At 41.7% G+C, this 21,002-nt stretch overlaps 1 protein-coding gene across 2 annotated transcripts in view; it reads left to right on the forward strand.

Annotated features, from left to right (window-relative positions):
* The window catches only part of RNF43 (ring finger protein 43), a gene marked incomplete at its 5' end in the record, with an annotated part of 98,222 nt that overhangs the window by 60,549 nt on the left and 16,671 nt on the right, over positions 1-21,002 (forward strand). For both annotated transcript variants that reach the window (XM_082245078.1, XM_082245079.1), the window contains one exon: positions 18,710-18,832. In XM_082245078.1, coding sequence (XP_082101204.1) covers positions 18,710-18,832 — 123 coding nt within the window. The remainder of the gene's footprint in view (positions 1-18,709; positions 18,833-21,002) is intronic.

The following is a 21,002-nucleotide window of genomic DNA, read 5'->3' on the forward strand; positions in this document are numbered from 1 at the left end:
GTGGTACTGGGACAAAGGCAGTAGAGATGAGACTTGTGCCTAGTTCTTCCTTTTTTTTTTTATGTGGTGGCCCGTACGGGGACTTGTGCCAATTTTTTTTTTTTTGTGGTGGCCCATATGGGGACTTGTACCTAGTTTAATCACCCTGCTCAGTGCTAGCTCCCTCAAGCCAGTCCCCCCACCTAAAAAAAAATTGAGTGCTCCCTTGTCCCTTTTTGTTGCCAGGAGGGTAGTTGGAGGAAAATAATTATTCCTGCAACCAGCGTCGAAGGAGAATCCTCTTCTTCCTCTGCAGTGACCCCCATTAGGGAGGAGGCTGCTCTGTATGTATCATGTTGCCATAAAGCACCCTTGTTTGGCTGCGTTGACTACCTGTTGGGGGACAGGTTGTTTGGCTTTGTATTATCTGTCAGTTTAACTCGTATCTATTGCTGTGAAATCATCAGTGCTACCATTGAAGAACTTTAATGGCGAAGGACTAGCAAGCTAGTCGTTAATAACTTCAATGGTAAGATAAAAGAATGTTAATTTTCAAGCCCTTCATTGTAAGGTATGCTCCCTTGTATTGCACAAGTGAACTTTTTGCTAATGTTATTTTGCCTATAGCTGTGGGTATAGAGGAGAACGTAAAATACTAAATAGAATGTTTAGTAAATGCTCACAGGGAGAAGGAATCCTCCCTTTGCTGCTTTTGTGCGGCTGCCCATGCTCGCTCCTTTTATCAGCATGTTGGCTTCTGTGAGAATGTGCCACGGGTGTGTAAGAATTTGGGCTTGCAGCCAAGACACACACTGCCTGCAATCGTTAACTCTGCTCTGCAAAGAGTTCAAACAGCACTAAAGAGGCCGACAGTTAATACAAGATGGAAAGAAAGCAAGGCAGGTTTTCCCTCCCCCCACCTCTCCTCTCTTCTCTCTCCCTCTCTACTTGTCCTTTTTAGTGTTTTATGTTTTTGTCAGGTTTTTTTTTTTTTGTGTATCTTTGGATTGCTTTGTACTTCGAGAACTTGGCTATGCACGGTTTTGTTTCTGATGTGGACGTATAAAGTTAATGGCAACAGCCTTTTCTGTGCAAAATGTACCTACTGTGTGTGACATGCTGATAACTCCTAAGGGTGCATTCACACTTGCCAATGCAACCTGCCTGCGATTACATGTGAGAATCCCAGTGGGGATTCCTGCCATAAGCTGCGCACTCTGTGTCAAAGGTCAATCACTCGCATGTGATCGCTGCACGAGCAATTCCATGCATGGGCACAATAAAGTGCGATCACCTGCAGCCTCCCATTGCTTTTAATGGGGCTGTCCTCTCACTGCTTATCACGCCAACCTTCACCAGGGTTCTCGTATGTAATCGCAGAGCGGGCGCATTCACTAATGGAAATGCACCCATAAAGATGCATGCAAAACGAAAAAGCCTGTGGTAACAGTTTACATTCTGCATGACCTGATCAAGGGAAAACAAAAAAGACTTTGCTCCCATGATGCAATTGATGCAATTGGTGCTTCCCTTGTTATGCTGTCAATCAGTATAATGTATTGGAAGGCAGAGATTGTTTTCAGTGCATCTTTCACTGGACTGCATGTTGATTCAAATGAATTCATTCATCCCATCTTTTTAGAAGTGAAAAAATACTGAGTAAATGTTATGATTCTATGAACATTCCAAAATGACATTTAGACCCCTTTCACACTTTTGCGACTTGTCCTGCGATTTGGAGAGCTGCAAAGTTACATGACAAGTCGTGCTCCATGATTTCCAATGAGTACCGTTCATATCTGTGCGTCTTCAAGTTGCAACTACTTCAAAGTAGTGAGACAAACAGATAAAAATTCCCAGTTCAATTTGCTAACCAGTTTGCTTACCAACCAAATTAACCTGTAACAGTTTTCGTCAAAACAGGGGTCTAGTTAGCACACATTTGCAAACGCATGTGTAAGCTGCAGGGCCACTCCACGGCACCCTGTATTACCTGCAGTCCTAACTCTTGTAAATTTATGAAAGTCTTCACAGTGGAAGCCCATGCAAGCTAATGGATACATAGGGGCCAGGTGAGCCTGGAGGTGGCCCAACCCTCCTAAAGGTACTTGGGGGCATAATGGAAGCCCAGCCAATGATACAACAGCAAAGGCATCCAATATGTCCACTTACCAGTATACATTAACAACACGGAAAATTGCCTCTGCCCCCACCTATAACTGGCCTTCATAGCAAAGAACACATGGAAGGGCAACGCGTTGCCCTTCCATGTGTTCTTTGCTATGAAGGCCAGTTATAGTTGGGGGCAGAGGCAATTTTCTGTGACTTCAAAGTAGTCCCTGCACTACTTTGGTTGGACTTTTGATGCATTTTGAGGTCCAAAGACATAGGCATTGCTTCAAGTCCAGTCAAAATCGCGGCAAAAAATTGCAGTAAAATCGCACCACTTTTAGGTTGCACATGTGTGAAAGGGGCCTAAAGCTTCGTACACACACAACGAATTTCCGCCAACCGGTCGTCCGTCTTTTGTCCAGAGTGGTGTCTGTTGGTTGGAATGTGCCTAGACTGCACACGAATTTTCCCGCACGACAGAATTCTACTTCAGAAGTGATGTCATGTGTTGGATTGCTTTCTTTGTGTTCTTTCATCTCTGAGCATGCCTAGTCTTGCTCATAAGATTTTTCCCCATCGAAATCTGTACTAATGAGACGAAAATCGGTTGTGTTTTGACGGTCGACAAAAATTTATATAGCCTGCACACCAGGATTTTTTCGGCCGAAAAGTCGGAGTCGGTTGTCGGAAGCATCATACAAACAAGCCGAAAATCGGCAGATCAGTCGTCGGACGAAATTTCCCGGCCGAATTTCTACTCGTGTGTACGGGGCTTTATCGCCAATTTAAAAGGTTTATGTACTACCGTGGCATTTGAATGACTAGCCTGAAAAGCCAATCCTTACAAACTAACTATATGCAGAAAAAAAGATGCAGCGTAGGTTTGGCTATTTTTGCATAGTTACATTATTCTACCTTGATATAAAGTAAGCATGCATGCGTCATACCTTTGTTGGGCAGTGCTACTACAGTGATTGCCGCTGGCTTCTAGGTCTCATGCTGAGCTGCTGTTCAGTGAACACAGGAGGTCACCCGCTCCACGTGGGCGCTATTCAGGGTGCCCTTTCATTTTCCTTCTTTTACATTGTGGCATCAGCACCCCACCTCCTCCAGTCAGAGAACACTTTGTGTTTTTTCAGAAAATCTTCTCAACTGGCTGTTTCTATCATTTTCTGACTGGAGATGATGGTTACCAGGGCAAACAGTGGGGGAAAATACACGGACAGTAATAAAAGCTTGACTGAGGTTATAATCCCCCCCCCCCCTTGTTCTATCCAAAACCTAAAAAAAAATTCTGACATTACTTGATATACTATATAGTTAGCTGGACGGGGAGCGCTTTTTCATTGAGATGATGTTTTAATAGACTTGCATAAAATGCGACAGTTAGCATTGCAGAACTTAAATATGAAATGCAAATGAAAACTGTCCCCATTTATATTTATATCTACACAGACAAAAATGAAAAGACTAGTGCTAGATTAATGGGACCCCCCCCCCGGGTTTTTTTTTAGTTTTTTTTTAATTTTTACCAGTAAATGCACTTACTCTTCAAATTTAATGCGCAACAGTCGAGCTGTATTTTTTTTTTTTTTACAAAACATACTTGCAAATTGAGATGTAAATGTGTGTGTGTGTGTGTGTGTGTGTGTGTGTGTGTGTGTGTATATATTTTGTTTTTGCTTTTATGCCTGACCTACATGTTCCTTATTTTTTATCACTGTCTACAGCATAATCCTGATTTTACAACTTCACACATTTTTAACAGTGTTCCATGTCTGTTTCAACTTATGTTAGAACTTGTTAACCTGCGCTGAACCATTTAAAATTCAAAAGCAGGTTGTAATGCAAGATATTTTCATTAGCACACTAGGCCTGTTGTCTGTAAGTCTGTTAAGAGCATTAAAAGGGAGTGGCTGGAGCCTGAAGTACATAATTATGAAGAATAACCTGTATTTGTTTGCATATTATTATTGAATATAACTTCTAAGAATTTAGGATTTTAATTTGATCATTTTCTGGTTCAGTAGTTTTCTTAAATGTTTACACTACTAATATATAGGCATAGAATGCATGTTGGAGGTATCCTTTGAACAAGGATTAAATATCAAGTATACTAGAACTTTTAGATTTGCATTTGTTTAGCCACCTTTCACACCTGATTGCATGAATTTGGCCCCATAGATATCTGTGAGCTCCTGAACGCGTATCAGTGCCGGTTCACACTTATGCGCTTGTACTGCGAATGCGATGCGTTCTAAATAGTCTCCAATCGCATGCATTTACAAAATACATTGAATTCGTGACGGTCGTTCACATCTATGCGTTGCGATCCAGATGCGAATGTGATGCGATTATAAAAAGGGTCTTGTGCGAGTTTACAGCGTTGCGTTGCGAATTTAGTCTCCATAGACATCAATGTAAATCGGTCTGGACTCGCATTATCAGTTCAGATATGTGCGAATTCTTATGTGCGAATTCTTATTTTTTGTTTGATTTTCCCCTCAGCTCCACCCCTCCTGAGCTTAATTAACATAATCAACGCAATCAAATTTTTATTACAATCGCGCTGGTACTATTGAAAAACATAAGGTAAACTCGCACTGCAAATTCGCATTGCAAGCGCAAGCGCATAAGTGTGAACCGGCACTCATGCCTAACCACCAGTCTCCTCCAACTAACCTGCTTTCCATTGTCCTAAACAAAAATCCTTATGTCAGTAAACATGGGAAAAAACATACGGTACATTAAAAAAAAAAAAACACTTTAAAAGGTCGGAGGAAGCTGATGCTCAAGTGTGAACCTAGCCTTAGGCTAACTATATACAAGAAGATTTCTCTAATTCAGGCCGCTTAACAGCATGAATCGACAAGTCTTCAGTGCTGGCTGTTGTATCCGGACGACCAAGACCTGTGGCTGTCAGGATACCTGAACAGAGCCTGCGTGTAATTTGGATACAGGTGCTCTTCAGCTGAGAATTTTCCATTGGACTCCATTATAAAATATTGACAAAGAACTTGTCTTTTGTCAAGCTGGGTAGGCAGCAGGGCAAATCACAGAATAAAATGGGCTCCATGTATGGTCAACTTTAGAGATGATTTGACAATAACCGATTTCAACGGTAAGCTGTTGTTTTTTTTTTTTTTTGCATTCCTATGGAACAGTCACTTCCTAAGTTATTTAATAGTTTGTATTGTTAGTCAGAACTTGACGTGTGATTCATGTGGGCTCAAGGTCCTTCTGTTTACCACCCATTATGGTGGATCAGCACCTTTTAGGTATTTGGTTTTCTCCTCCCCTTGGTGTTACTATTCAAGATTATGTATAATTTCTGGATTGACTTCACAGGTTGTCCTCCAACAGACAGGCGCTCAGTGCAAGAATCCAGATGAGGGTAGAACATGTTTATAATGTATAGCTGCTTGTTTAGTAGTTCCTTCCTTTTGTATTGTTGAAAATGTAAAATAAATGATAATGCAAAATCTTAAAGCGGAGTTCCGGCCTCAAATACCTTTTTTAACTAAAAATACCCCTATAATACTAATCCATTGCCCTTTACAGAACCGCTATTCTTATAGTTACAAGGTGTACAGTACTGGATTTTAGTCAAAATCTTACTTTTAAAAACGCTGTCTGGGCGTGGCCATCTTGGATGTGGGCATCTGAAGCGGCAGTGTAATCTGCTGTGCCCTTCTTCCTGATTCCAGGGAGTGTTCTGGGAGTTCTTCCTGATTCCAGCCTCCTGGGAGTGATGACAAACAGCTCCCAGGATGCAATGCAAAGGCGGAAGTGATGTCGGTGGCCGTGGCCACAGAGGGGGGAGAAGGAGGAAGTACAATCAAAAATGCCTTGAAAAAAGGGCAAGGGACCCCCGAAAAAAATTGAAAATGCCCAATTGTTGATCACCATAGCGAGCACTCCAGGAATCACTAAAGTTGCAAAATAGGCCGGAACTCCACTTTAAGTTGTAGGCTGGCGTTGCTAATCTCCTAGTTATCAGGCCATCTCAGACTCCACTACATTGTGCCAGTGACCCAGAACAAGCATGCAGAATGTGAAGTCAGAACTCTTGATCTGCGTATTTGTTCTAGACCAGTTTTGAAGCCTTTGCACCCCGATGAAATTAAGAATCAATCATCTATCTGCCTACAAATCCTTTCAATGGATATAGCTAATCCAGAGGGAATGTGTCCCCCCCCCCCCCCCCAATCTTTGAACAGAATCTGCAATATTGCTTATTGTCTAGGTAAAATAAAATAAAAAAATAATAAAATACACTGTGTTCAGTGTATATATCTGCAATATGGACAAAACCCACGTTTTTTACTTTAAAAGTGCTGCAAGTACAGGAATAAGTTGAACCTGTCATAAATCCAGTGTGCTCCTAACTTCCTGTTTAGGCTAGCATCACCTTTTCTGCACTGAATACCAACCAATGTTGTCAGACTTGCCTACTAGACTGGAAAAAGAACTATGCCTATCTCGCCCCTATACATATGTATATATGTTCAGTGACTTCATTGCCCTTTTAAGGCTTCATGTACACTTGGCCATCAAAACGCAAAATCGCACTGCGGTTTCCGGCGATCAAAAAGTTCCTATCCTGAACGTGATTCCTGATACATAGGCTTTTATGGAGTTGATTTTTGGAGCTTTGGCAAAAAAATATACCAAATGCTAGAGTAGATGAAGCCTAATGGCTGGAATACACGGGCCGAATATCGCCCCATTATTCGACCACCGACTTATGAAAAAGTGTTCGTTGGTCGAAAACGTTGCCAACATACACAGGCCAAATATCGCCCGACCGTTTGACCGCCGACCATCGAAACAGTGCATGCGTGATGATGATCTACAGATTTTAAATGAACGACCTTAACACCAACGTATAGAATATTGTTCGTTAGCAAACGAGACGACAGAATTTTTCGTTTTTTTCAAACGGGACTTTTCGCTCACAATATCGATATCGGTCACTGATGGCTGGGCATTAACGAGTAGAATATCGGCCGATCCTTCGCTGAACGGAAATTTTCGGCCGATTTTCTTATCGTGTATTCCGGCCATTAGTCCTTGGATGCTTCCTCCAGGCCCATACCTAAAGGTATGGACCTACAGCTGGAGGAATAGACTGGTGGAGCAAGGGCGTTGCACCCACTGTTCATGGTTGCAATGTTTTCCAGGCTCAAATGTAAAAAAAATAAAAAAAGAGAATTTTTATTAGTGGGTGCATTAATATTTATTTTATTTTCCAAAAGGTGGATCTATTATATTTGCATTTGATTTAGGATAAGTCCGTTGGATTCTGCACAAATCAGAATAAATACTTGGGAATGATTGTGTTTATTCCAATTACTACACATACAATTATCTCCCCTTGTAATCTTGATCTTTAAAAAGTTCACTTTTTGCGCCTAGATGTATAAATCATAGATTTGTTCTCTGTGGCTCTCCTAGCCATAGATCTTGTGTCAGACAGGAAGAATTCAGCCCAGTCTTGTTGTAGACTGTACTTCTTTTTCACAAACTAAACTTCGAAAAAGCCCTAGGGGGGTTACTTCAGGTAGTCCAGAAAATACATCACTGAGTTTTAATTTAAAATAATTAGTTCCTGTATTGGTAATATAAAATTTTAAGACGAGAGAAGTTGGAATGAGTTATTTCGTTTCCCCTTGCCAGAAACTTGTACGTTTTCAGGGCATGTTTCCACATTAGAGGAACTATTAAGAATCTCTCTTGTATGTTGCCATCATTGTTCTGCTTGTTTTGTCATTTGCAAAAACGGAAAGCTGGATTCCAGGCAGATGTAAAAAGACCCCTTTATGTATTTCTATACATTAAAGTCATATGATTTCTAAGGGCTGCTAATAGAATTACCTTATTATGTGTCTCTATATCAGTTTTCTGTAGATTCCTGCACAGCACTACAATTTTGAGAAAAGGGGCCAGCACTTGAAACTTTTGTCTCTGCTACTGTACACTGGTGTTTAAAGTGGTTTTAAAAAAAAATATAAAAATCTTGGATCTATAAATTAAATACTCTCATGTCTAATGGCTTGAACAAGAAACTTTCTCTTTTTTTTTTTTTTTGATTTTTAATTTTAATCCTATACATCAAATGTTCTTGGTCTTCATCCTGACTTTGTTTTCCTCCTGACTTTGTTTTCCTCCTTTATGCACCTGTAGAATTTTTCCTTGTGGGTGCTACATGCGCACACACATCCGCCAAATGGAAATGATTGGATTTTGAGTGTAAATGTACTCTTTTATTTGCTGAAATGGATTAATGTCCTCCTCACATTTTTTTTATATGAAATTCCCCCCAAAAAAAATGCAAAAATCAAAATTTTTTTAAATTTTCGGCCAATTTGTTTTATGCTACCTGTTTGGTAAAAAAAATCGCAAAAAGAGTATTTTGATTGGTTTGCGCAAAAGTTATCGCGTTTACTAACAAAGGGAAAGATTTCTGTCATTTTTGGTGTTTTTTTTTTAACGTGTAATGGCGGCGATCTGCGATTTTTTTTTTTTTTGCGGTACTGCGACATTGGGGCGGACAGATCGGACCCTTGACTGACATTTTTGACACTTTTGGGGTTACCAGTGACATTTCTACAGTAATCAGTGCTATATATATGCACTGTTACTGTAAAAATACACTGGTAGTGAAGGGGTTAACTTTATTTGGGAGGGAGGGGCTGTGTGTGTCCCTAGGGGCGTGCTTTCTACTGTGATTGGCTGTGGCTTGAGCTGTAAGGACACTGATCAACGGATCTACATAGTAGATCCATGTGATCAGTGTTTTTACAGCAAGGAGAATGACAGGTGGCTTGTTTACACAAGCTGCCTGACATTCTCCCTCTCCCCCGCCGATCGCCGAGTGACCGGCGGACATCGGGTCCGTTGGTCCCACGCGCGGGGGGGGTCCGTGACCGCGCGGGAGTGGGAGCGCGCCTCCGCGGGCGCGCGCTCGCTCCCCAGAGCCTCACAGGCGAGCGAAGTAGACCTACGTCACTCTGCCTGTGAGGGGCTGACTGCCACAGTAAATATACTGTGAGCAGTCGGCAAGCGGTTAAATATGTTTGAGCGGAGTTTGAAGGTGTACTTAAGGCACGTCCCAGCTAGGGGGCGATAACGTCCTGAAGAATCTAGGTTTCTGGTGAAACGCGTTGCCGCCATGCAGGTGTGCGTTGTACGCCACTAGCCACACTTTGTATTATCTCCACAAATATGGGAAGCCAGCGCTGGAGATTGCGGCAGAGGCTAACTTTGGCGGAGTGCGGTCATCCTGTATCACGGCATGGAGTGAGCCTTCATATCCACTTGAGCTGTTAATTTGACACAGTGTAGAGAATCCAGCGACCAGGATTGGCACACACATGGTGTATTGCCAGGACACCTGGATTGGCATCCTGCATTCAGATTGAGCGGTTGGCTCATGAGGCGTAGAGGTGGGATTAGGACTGATATGGATTGAATTACTACCACCTGTATTATGAACTATCCGCTTAGCTATCCCCTCTGCTCCTTTCTCTATTGGCATGCTTTCTGCCTGAGACCTCCTGCTATAATTGTCTGCTGTGCCTTCTGTGCTGCCGCCATTGCCCGCCACCCATTCTCTCTTGCTCTATCTGACATATGTCCATTCACCATCACTTCGACCATCCATCTATGCCAGGACCACAATGTTAATAGTCGTATATGGACAGTAATCTGGTGTATTCAGTCATAGTATATGGTAAGCAACAGTCATTTGATGATCATCGAATATTGCTATACAGTTACCGTACTTTGTCCTTAGCCCTCATCGTTCAGGGACAGTCAGCACAGCTTATTCAATCTCTATGCCATGGCCATTCATTGTACTCGGTAACCCAGGAGATCTCTCCGGACGCTGCAGCGGTGACATACTTTCCATTAACCCGAATTGATTTGTACTTTGTTCTACCTAGTCGTTGTTTGACTTTTGGTATTTTTTGATCGTTCTGCACCTAATGCACTGTCTGGATTAGTCTCTCTAGGTGGGTTGTGTGTACCCTCTGTTCCCCTATTGCATTTTATCGCATGTTGAGCACTCATTGGGATTATTGTGATGTGTACATGTCAGTGTTGGGTCCGGTGCACCTTCTTTTGCACAGTTTAGACAATGTTGTCTTTATTTTATTGGTGATGGTGTAATTTTTCAGTTTCCATTTTTTTCATTGATATTTTTGTATTTAATAAAGTTTGTGATATTTTAATATTTGTATTATTGACGTCTCTAACCATTCCCCAGTGACTCAGAGATTTGATTCTTAGGGCAGTTTCTACTGTCTGCCAACTTTTTATATGCATTGTGTCATGGCCATAGAGCCCCAGTTTATTCCATCAGTTAGTGGGTAGGTTACTAGAAGTATCTCCTGATACCTCACTATTAATAGGTTCCCTTTCAGTCTAATTTCTTTACATGTTAAAGTGGTTTTAAACCTCAGACATGAAATATAAACCAAGCATACCCCTCAATGTGTACATGTCTCATTTAAAAGCACTAAGGCAAAGTTCACACTGCCATTGAAAGCAGGCTTTGAGGGGCAATATCAAAACCTGTTGCTTTGCTTCAAAATTGAAGCCTCTTGTGAAGTCTGGAGACGTTTGAAGCCTTTTAGCACCTCCCCATTTGCAGAGCGGTTCCAGTGCGGTTGAGGTGAAATAAAATTAGTTAAAAAAAAAAAATTATGCAGGAGGAATATATTGTCTCACATTGACTTTTGATAGAGGAGAGCAGTGTGTCCTGCAGTCACTTCCTTCCGGTTTGTGCTGCTTTAAGATGGCTGACATCAATGTGTCTCTGTTGATCCAGGAGTAAGAAAATCGGCCAGAATTATATGATCCAAGCACCCCAAGCTGCTGTGATGCATACGAAAAGCATGCGGCATGGATTGAAATATGTGAAATGGTCTGAGCAAACAGTTGGGGATCACTTTCTCCAAAAGAGTGAGAATAAATGAAACGTTCACCAAGAAGCCACACCTCAAATTGTTTACTTCCTGTAGTGTCACTTCCCTTTTTAAAAATGTATGTTTGTGGATCGGTTTTGACATGTATAAGACATCAAACTGCATATGAGCGTTTAGGGAACGTTTTTTAACTAATCATTAACGCTTTTAAAACGCCAGTCTAGCGCCAATACTCTATAGGAGCGTTTGTTAAAAGTAAGAAATTTAGAAGTGTGAACAAGCCCCAAGTGTCATTTCTGTCTGCTGCTTTCGGTCCGATGTTAGGCTTCATGTTCTTTTGGCTGCTGGCGTAGGCGTGAGAAAACGCAAAATCGCACCACGTTTTTACAGCATTTTGCGTTTTCCCGCACACATAGTCAAAAAGTTCCTATCCTGAACGTGATTCTTCTGCGCTCAGAAAAAGGAGGTTTAGGGATGTTGAACCTCACAGCAGCTCCTAAATTCTGCCAAAAGCCTATGTTTACATTGACACACAGGCTTTTTTTAAATTTGAATTTTGGAGGTTTGGTAAAAATAGGCCAAAAGCTGCTAGTGTGAAGCTTAGCATATGAATCACTTATTTTCCTGACACCAAGAGAAAGAATTTGAAGGGAGGGAGCTCCTGCAGATTGACAGCCTCAGCTCTGTTCCTGTATGCTGTTTGATAGTGGGTGTGTCCCTTCCCTCCAATTAGCTTCCATTGCTCTCCTCACTGAGCTCAGCAGAGTGTAATTTTAGCGCTCTCTTTGAGTGTAAACAGCACAGAGCTGTGTTCAGTGACAGGGGATCTAGTTGGTTTTTCATTCCCTGTTAAGCAGAGAATGAAGACAACTAGATCCCCAATAAAAACAGCACACCGTATATATAGTTAACCCCTTCCTGCCCAGTGTCAGTACAGTGACAGTGCATATTATTAGCACCGATCACTGTAATGTCACAGATGAGGTCAATGTCAGTTCCCACAAAGTGTCTGATGGTGTGCCCTCCCACAAGTCGCTGATCACCCCTGACATTACTAATATCAAATAAAAATTCCAGTGTTTATCTTAGTTTGTAGACACTAACGTTCACACAAATCAATATACATTTACTGGTATTTTTTATTTTTTCTACAAAAGGCATGTAGCAGAATACATCTTGGCCCAATTTTTTTAAGAAATATGATTTCCTTTGATTTTTTTCATGGTACATGTTTTATAACAAAGTTGTGTATATGTGTGTGTGTATGTGTATATATATATATATATATATATATATATATATATATATATATATATATGTATGTATGTATATATGTGTGTGTGTGTGTGTGTGTGTGTGTATATGTATATATATATATGTGTATATGTATGTATGTATATATATATATATATAATCTTCAAAAAATGTAATGGAACACTTTGAAAACACATCAGATCTCAATGGGGAAAAGCAGTCTGCTGGATATCTATACTGATATGGACTGGGAAATGTGTTAGAAAGGAAGCCACATTGTTTGATGAAAATGATCAACCCACAGAGGGCTGAATTCAAAGACACCCCAAAAAAATCAAAGTAAAAAAAAAATGATGCAGCAGGCTAAGGGTCCATTTACACTAGCGCGACTTGTCAGGCGACTTGGTCGCCTGACAAGTCGCGGTCGGTCGCTCGCCATTGAATAGTACAGGACCCGTTCTAATAGCGACACAAGTCGCTTCCGACTTAGAAAAAGGGTCCTGTACTACTTTGGGGCGACCTGGAGGCGACTTGCATTGACTTCAATTATATGAAGTCCGTGCAAGTCGCGCCAAGGTCGCGGTGCGCGCTGTGCACCGCGACTTCACAGGTCGCCCCACAAAATCCTGTCGCGGCAGTGTGAATGGGCTGTAAGACTATTTTGCTGGAATTTCATTGCAGCAACTCTGAATGGTACTCAGTAGTTTGTATGGCCACACGTTTCAGTGCTGCAAGTTGGGTGCTTATAGTAGTGTTTGGGTTGAATGAAATGAATAACGCAGCCTAATGTACATATATGGCAACATTCATTAGAGGTCATTTATTTTTACATAGCATAAGCTGGCCAAACACTGGTTGATTTTCAAGCAAACATCCATACAGAAAATCTGATGTTTACATTTGATAATGCCAGCAGAGGCTTGATGAATGTCATTCATGAGTAATTCAAAATTTTGTTTGATATGCATAGAACTTCCTGAACACAAATGACCTACTCAGCTAGAAATACATTTGTTCAAGAAAAATGTTCCTGTAGTTTTGAATTTTCTCATCAAATGATGATTTTGACCCCACTAACATTTAGAATATTGAACAAATGCTCCAAAAATGAAGTTTTTCTAAGGAAATTCTACCAGTTCATTACCAATTTTGGATCTTTCATCAAAGATGAGAGAACAAAGTACAGCATGGAACACCAATAGGTAACGTGTAAATTACCTCCAAGCACTGATGATTAACATTTTAAAATTGTAACCACTTCAACTCCGGAAGAGTTCACCCCCTTTATGACCAGGCCGTTTATTGCTGTTCGTCACTGCGCTACTTTAACTGATTTAGTCATTCAACGCTGTACCCAAATAAAATTTATATCATTTTTTTACACAAATAGAGCTTTCTTTTGGTGGTATTTGATCACCACTGGGTTTTTTATTTTTTGCAGTATAAATGAAAAAATACTGATAATTGTGAAGAAGGAAAAAAAAAAAAGATTCTTTCTGCTTTAAAACCTATCCAATAAAAAAACATTTAAAAATCTAAGTTTTGGCCACAATGAATTCTGCTACATGTTTTTGATGAAAAAAAAAAAAAGCGTATATTGATTGGTTTTGCTTGAAAGTTTTAGGCCCCGTTCACACTGGGGCGACGCTACTTTCCGGGGCGACCTCCGAGGTCGCGGCGCGCTGCTCGCACCGTGACCTCAGAGCGGCCGGCACGGACTTCATAACATTGAAGTCTATGCAGGTCGCTCCGGGTCGCCCCAAAGAAGCTCCGGACCCTTTTTCTAAGTCGGAGCGACTTGTGTCGCTCCTATTAGAACGGGTCCATAGCTTCTCAATGCAATGCGACCAGGTCGCCTGACAGGTCGCCCCAGTGTGAACAGGGGGCTCACGATTGCAAACTATGGTGTATGTAAACTGGAATCTTCTATTTTTTTAAATATTGTTTTTTATTGAAGTTTAACATACAGGAAAATAAACCATGACAGCCCATTCACACTGCCGCAACACTATTTTGGGGGGCGACCTGAGAAGTCGCGGTGCACAGCGTGCACTGCGACCTCGGCGCGACTTGCACGGACTTCATATAATTGAAGTCAATGCAAGTCGCCTCCAGGTCGCCCAAAAGTAGTACAGGACCCTTTTTCTAAGTCGGAGCGACTTGTGTCGCTCCTATTAGAACGGGTCCTGTACTATTCAATGGCGAGCGACCCACCGCGACTTGTCAGGCGACCAAGTCGCGCTAGTGTGAATGGACCCCTGAAAGTATCGAATACAATACAACAGCATGAATGGAACATTGGCAAATATAGGGGGGGGGGGGAAATAGGGGGTAAAAAAAGGGGGGTGAGGAGAGGGAGTTCCGACATATTAATATATAGATATAGAAACAGTTACTGGTGTGCTCTGAAACAACAGTAAGAGTTCAAACGACAAGCCCCTACTGCGAAGCGGTCATGAAGCGAGAGATAGGGACCACCCCCACAGCTCCCAGTGGGAACATAATCGCCGTGAGGGTGACCCCCACACAATATCCAATAGTACTCAGGGAAAATATTTCCAGTATTGCCATGCTTTTCCGAACTGCGGAAAAGAGAGGGAATTGAGCGCTAGCGACTTTTCCAAAATGTAATTGTTAACAGTTTTGACTACTTCAGAAAAGCTGGGTATGTCAAGAGACCGCCATCTGCGCAGGATCAGCGTTCTAGAGGCTAACAGTATATGTAGGACCATCTGTCTTTATTGGACGGGGTATGTATCAATACCTATATTCAAGGAATCTTTGTTCTAATGGCAGCGGTCAATGACTTATAATGGGACTACGATAGTGCAGCGGCCAATCGGACACAAACTGCCACTGACATTATTTAGATTGATCCATAATAATACACTTTTGCTGTACTAATGACACTGGCTGGGAAGGAGTTAACAGGGCGGTCAAGGGGTTAAATATGTGCCGAACTGTGTAATGTGTGTACAGTGTGCTACTTTTACTAACTGATTTCTAAGTTTCTCATCCCTGCTTTGCTTTGGGATCCTTCCCTGTATACAGTGCTCTGTGTTAAATATCCCCGAAGTGCTCTGTGAATGTACACAGCCAATCCAAATTTCTGTTCGTGAATCATTGGCCGGAAGTTGCGGACAGGCATGCGCGCCCTAAACCCGGAAGTAGGCAGCAACATACTGGTACTTCACTTTGCCTACGGCGGCCGCTCACCCCCAGTACATTGCAGGCGGCGGTCGCTAAGTGGTTAAAGCAGTTGTTTATAGAAGGTCAAGTAAAAGGGGCGATGATCGTCACATTGAGACGCAGTAACTTAAATGAAACTTGGCCTGACTTTGAATTCATATGAGGGTGTCTCTGAATGCAATGTAGCATTCTCATACATGAGGGTCATGGTGCACACTACGTAATCTGTTTTCCTGCATGGTGCTGTACCTGAGTAGTTTTAAGGGGCCCACTGGGAAGATGGGAACCATTTATCTCCACATCTGTCCTATCTTCAGACTAAATATTGTTATCCTAACCTAGAAGTACACAAGCATTCCTTTGACTCTACTGGAGTACTGGAGCCTGTAGTACAGTTATATTTCTGGGCTGTTTAGAAAATCTGAGGATATTGTTGTTTTGTACTTTTGCGATATAGTGTGTAACCCTTATGCTTGGCGCCATGTGTATATAGTAAACATTTCATTTGCGCTCCTTCCCTATTTGTCCATCTTTTACAGCGGAGTTCCAGCCATTTTCATGTTTATTAATAGTCAGCAGCTGCAAAAAGTGTAGTTGCTGACTTTTAATAAACACACACTCGCCTGTTCCACGGTCCAGCGATGTGGCCGGGGGAGCCTCGGTTCTCTCCGTTTTCTCCCCACGGCGCCGGCATCTCTGGTGTGGGCACCCGTCTGACAGGTTGCGGTTTCACAGCCGGATGCGCACTACGCATGCGCGAGTTGCGCTGCGCATGCTGAGTGGTCAGGCAATCTTTTGGGACCTCTGACGTGTCCCAGAACATTGCAGGGTGGGAGGGGCAGAGGAGAACTTCCGCCTGAGCTGCCTAGGCGGCACGAGCGGAAGTGGGAGCGGGGACCTGTCAAATCTAGGTAATCCCCCCCCCCAAAAAAAAGACATGCCAAATGTGGCATGTCAGGGGGTCAGGACCACTTAAATCGAAAGTTCCACTTTTGAGTGGAACTCCGCTTTAACATTTCCACTGCTGGGACCCTGGAAAATAAAATGATGGCAGTTACTTTTTTTTTCATGTCACACATTATTTGCACAACACTTTACCAATAAAAAATATACACAAAATTTTAGTTTATTCAGACAAAATATGCACTATGAGGTGCAGCAAGTAAATAGTGTAGATACCAAATGTGCCTGTGAACTAGTACTAGGCACACTAGTACTCAAAATTGTCCATAGACAATTCTTTAAAAGCCTTTTATGGGTCATCAACTTAGTTTATCTCTTGTTAAATTCATAAATTGAATTTCTTTATTCCATGCATAGGTATGCGCAGCCTATTGCATTAGGATGTGCACTCGAAAGCTCAAACACACATGACTTTCTCTGCAGCCTCAGCTGCACTGGACAGTGGATGAATGGGAAATGCTCTGTGCTAAGTGGTTTCCTGTTCATTCACAAATTGAAGCATAGTAAACTATTTTTACTATGCCTCAGTTATGAATTAACACACTGAGCAAGTGTGTTCATTTAGAGAAGGAAGGGGTCGGTAAATTACATATTTACTAGCCCCTTCCCCTGCTGTCCATCCTGAAACAACCCCCACAGCACCTGTGGGGAAAAGAAAGGTGGGAAGCCATTGGCACTGCGGGGCGGGGGACAACATGGTGAGAAGCCCGGGCAGTAGCGGGAACAGCACTGCACTTAGTCATTAGGGTGTGCCCAGGCACACCTGGCACACCTATGATTCCATGAGCCTATTCAAATTCATTCTGCAAATCACACTTTTGTTACAGCACAGTTTGCATTGTGTTGCGTTACAGCAAGCCATTCACCATGAATCGGCTGCCAATGCGTCACAGCAAGCAGATAAAAACAAAAAGGCATCTGACCCATTTTTAGTATTTTTAACGATATGTGCATTTTGGTGCACTGCCATGAGTCGTGCGTTGCACTCTGCTGTTTAGTGCGATGGGGTGCTATTCACAATGAATGGCACCTGCAATCCACCACACACACAGCAGGAAACGCATGAATAACTGCACCGCATAAGTGTGATTGGGTCCAAATTATTAGTTTTTACAGATGTAGGTGAAGTGACCAGCCTAGATTGAACCTTATCAATGGATGTTGTTTTGAGAACATTATCTGCATTTAATTACCGTACATATGCATCTGCATGGCCTTTACACATACATGTTGTGCTTTTGCATAGTGGTGCCATCATCTCATTCTGCGCTAATTCTAGTGTATCCAGTGTAGCTGCTCGCACTACAATGGACATGTCATTGCAATAAACAAATAATCAAAGAAAGTGCAACGCTAAACCAAATCGCAAAATAAATATCCCATAATAAATGTGAAGAAATCTATATAACAATAATTAAATGACAGTGCAATCCAAGGGAATAAAGTCTACAGAATAGAAAACCTATATCCCAGTGCAATGAATAATCACAGAACAGGGTCCTGCCACCTTCTGTGCTCCAATCCTCAATGTGAAACCACTTGTAACAATGACTGCTTACCAGAACACATGGACTCAGTTCCTATATAGGTACTGGGTCAACCATGTTTTGAATGTGTCCAGGAGTGGTACTAGAAGACACCAAATGTTTCCACACAATGCGATGAATCCCCTCCACATAGATTGGTGTCAAAGCAGTGCGTTGGACCAAAGAGATAAAGAAAGGATCCACATAGTGTAAAACTGTATCTCCAAAAATTTATTTAAAAAAGTAGAAAAACGACATCATTCCCAATAAACAAGCACCTGTAACATTATCCAGTATACAAGATCATTGTGAAATGGCCTGAATGGTAAATGAGCTTTAACATACGGTAAGCCCTTAATGGTCTCTGTAGCTGCAAACAATTCATCCTTAGAGTTTACAGCAGAAGCACCGAAGCCATCCAGCTGACCCTGCCTCCCCTCCCAGCAGTGACTAAGCAGGCTTCTAGCCATCTGAACGCTATTGTAAACAGAGCAGGTACTCTAGGAGCTTAGCTTTAGAGAGAACAACTTGAGTGTCTTCAATGCTTCTGGTGTGAAACTAACATGAATTGCTCCACAGTCGCCCGACAAGTCGCACTAGTGTGAACCGGGTCTTAAAGCTCATTTACGGTTTGTTTTTTTGGGAAAAAAATATGTAAACCATGTAAAGTCCTTAGCTGGTTGCATAATTGCTTTTAAGTTAAATAATTCTGCCTTGATGTAACTCATCCTTAATGTGTGTCTATCTTTGCAGTTTCACCCACTGTCCCTGTGCAACGCTAGTGATGACGAGCCACCAAAGTTCGCATTCATCTCAATTGTCAAACTGGAGAGCCCGGAGCGTTCTCCCCAGCCATGTTTATCTTTGGCAAGCAAGGTAATTTACTATATTTTATAAATTCAGTAATCTGTTGCCCTATAATTTTATATTGTCATTGATTTCCTTATGTAGATGTGATTAGGTATCTGTTACAAATGTGTTCAAAATGTACAGCCAAGTTCTAATCACTTATTAATGCGTATCCAGAGGGCTAAAAAGTATTACAGCTACTCCAGTATACCAGGGGCTGCAACTTTGTAACATCCCCATGAGGAATTGCATTTAGCAAAACCAATGCTGGTGTACACAGTACTTAGGCTTGTCTCCGGGTGCTTTTCTGTCTTGCTTTTGATCAAACAGCCATCTGCTGACCTCTGACCTTGCACCTGAAGCACTGTAATGCAGTAGGCAGATGGTGATACAAGCAATCTGTTTCCCCATGTCATCTGTGCACCATCCAGTCGTTCACACAGTGGTTTTATGCCATCTACAGCTATGTGAGTTTGAGTTGGACATCTTTAGCCAATAAGTCACCTAGAAATACATTTTGGAAAATATGTTTTGAATGTAGAATTTGGTAAATTTTGAAATTTGGAAGAAACTTTAGATTTTTGTTATATTTTAGAATTTTTTTTTAAAACAGTCTGTTCATTTTTTTCTACTCCCCAATGTATCACTGAAACCTCGGGTTGGGGGTAAGGGAGAAAAAGTTGCATGTATTGGCCAATGTATCCTGAATTTACTCAGATTTTTTATTTTTCAATTTGTTTCACAGTTGCAGACATGTATTAGACAACATAACCTGGCTGGTGGAAAGTATCAAGAATAATAAAAGCCATCAGGGATATGTAGGATTCTGCTAATAATGGATTTGGATTTACTTCCATTTCTTTACAGCCATTTTGTTCAAAGTTTCTCATCTCCCATCTGTACAAAGCATTCCATTATCACCATTGCACAGAAGATCTTAAACTTTCACATTTATGCAATATGAAGGCGGCTGGATTTTAAATATAGAAATGAACAATCCAGTCAAAATTCCTGATGTGAACATGGAGGCCTACTTGTTCAGTACTTCTGTATATTCTTCATTTCTTTTCACCAACCCACTCCCTTTTAGTTTCTGTCCCCAAAGACACCAACTGTGGACTCATGGCTGTCCCTTGTATACAGAAATGATGATGTTACAAAAAAGTGTATGTCACAGCCACCAGTTATATTTAAACCTGCATTGAAATGTGATTGGCAATACCGGTATCATGTCACACAGCGCTTAGTTTTGGAGGTTCATTTACCTTGGGAGGTGCTTTCTGGATTCTGGTTACAGTTGATTATAAGAATAAAGCAGAACTCTGAGCATATTTTTTCCCCTGTGTGCAGTGGGACTGTACCTGTACTGCACAGGTTAACTGATCATTTTGCTTTAGGGGAGAGAACAGCAGAGATATACTTACCTGATCCTCCCTGCATAAGACTGGTTTGGCAACCACCGCATTACAGCAGTCTTAAAAATTGACTGTTTTTGCCGTCAACACACTTCATAGACAGGAACAGCCCACCGCCGGACCATGGAGTGCAGCTTTCCAGGGGATTAGCAGATATAGAGGTGTGTGAACTTTATGCTCCCCCTTAGAAAAAACGAACAGTTGACCCATTCAAGTGGGGGCACAGCCCCACTGCATCAGGGGGGGGGGGGTTATTTTGCCCAGAGTTGAAATTTAAGGTAAATGGAGTATACCTTGTGATGTTGGCACAGTTGCAGTGTTTTCTGCACAATAATATTAGGTCACTTGTTTTCTCTAGTTGCCCATATATTGCTCTGAGACAGAAGCAGGAGCTTAGCCTGCCTAGAAATTGCTGCTGCTCAGACATGGCTAAAGCTGATAAATGTCCCCTCCAGTAGCACGTTGTGCAGGACTATACATGCAGCATGATGTGAACTTCTATCAGGAAACAAAGTAAACCCCGGATATATAGGAATTACCTTGTACACTGGACTCTGAAAGTTTCATCTGTTCTTACCAAATCTTGTTCGAATGTAATGGCCCTTCTTGGAGAGGGTGCTTAAAATGAACTTTGTGTTAAAATGTATAGTTTAATTTGTCAGATATATTCTATAGCTTATTAACCTAGACTTATATAAAGATTGATGATCAGTTGTATTTTCTGGCACTTTTTTTTTTTTCTTTCAAAATGTGCAAATACCAAACTATACTTCTGTCATCTT

This window comes from Pelophylax lessonae (assembly GCF_965119305.1).
Source record: "Pelophylax lessonae genome assembly, chromosome: 2".
NCBI classification, from domain to species: Eukaryota; Metazoa; Chordata; class Amphibia; order Anura; family Ranidae; genus Pelophylax; species Pelophylax lessonae.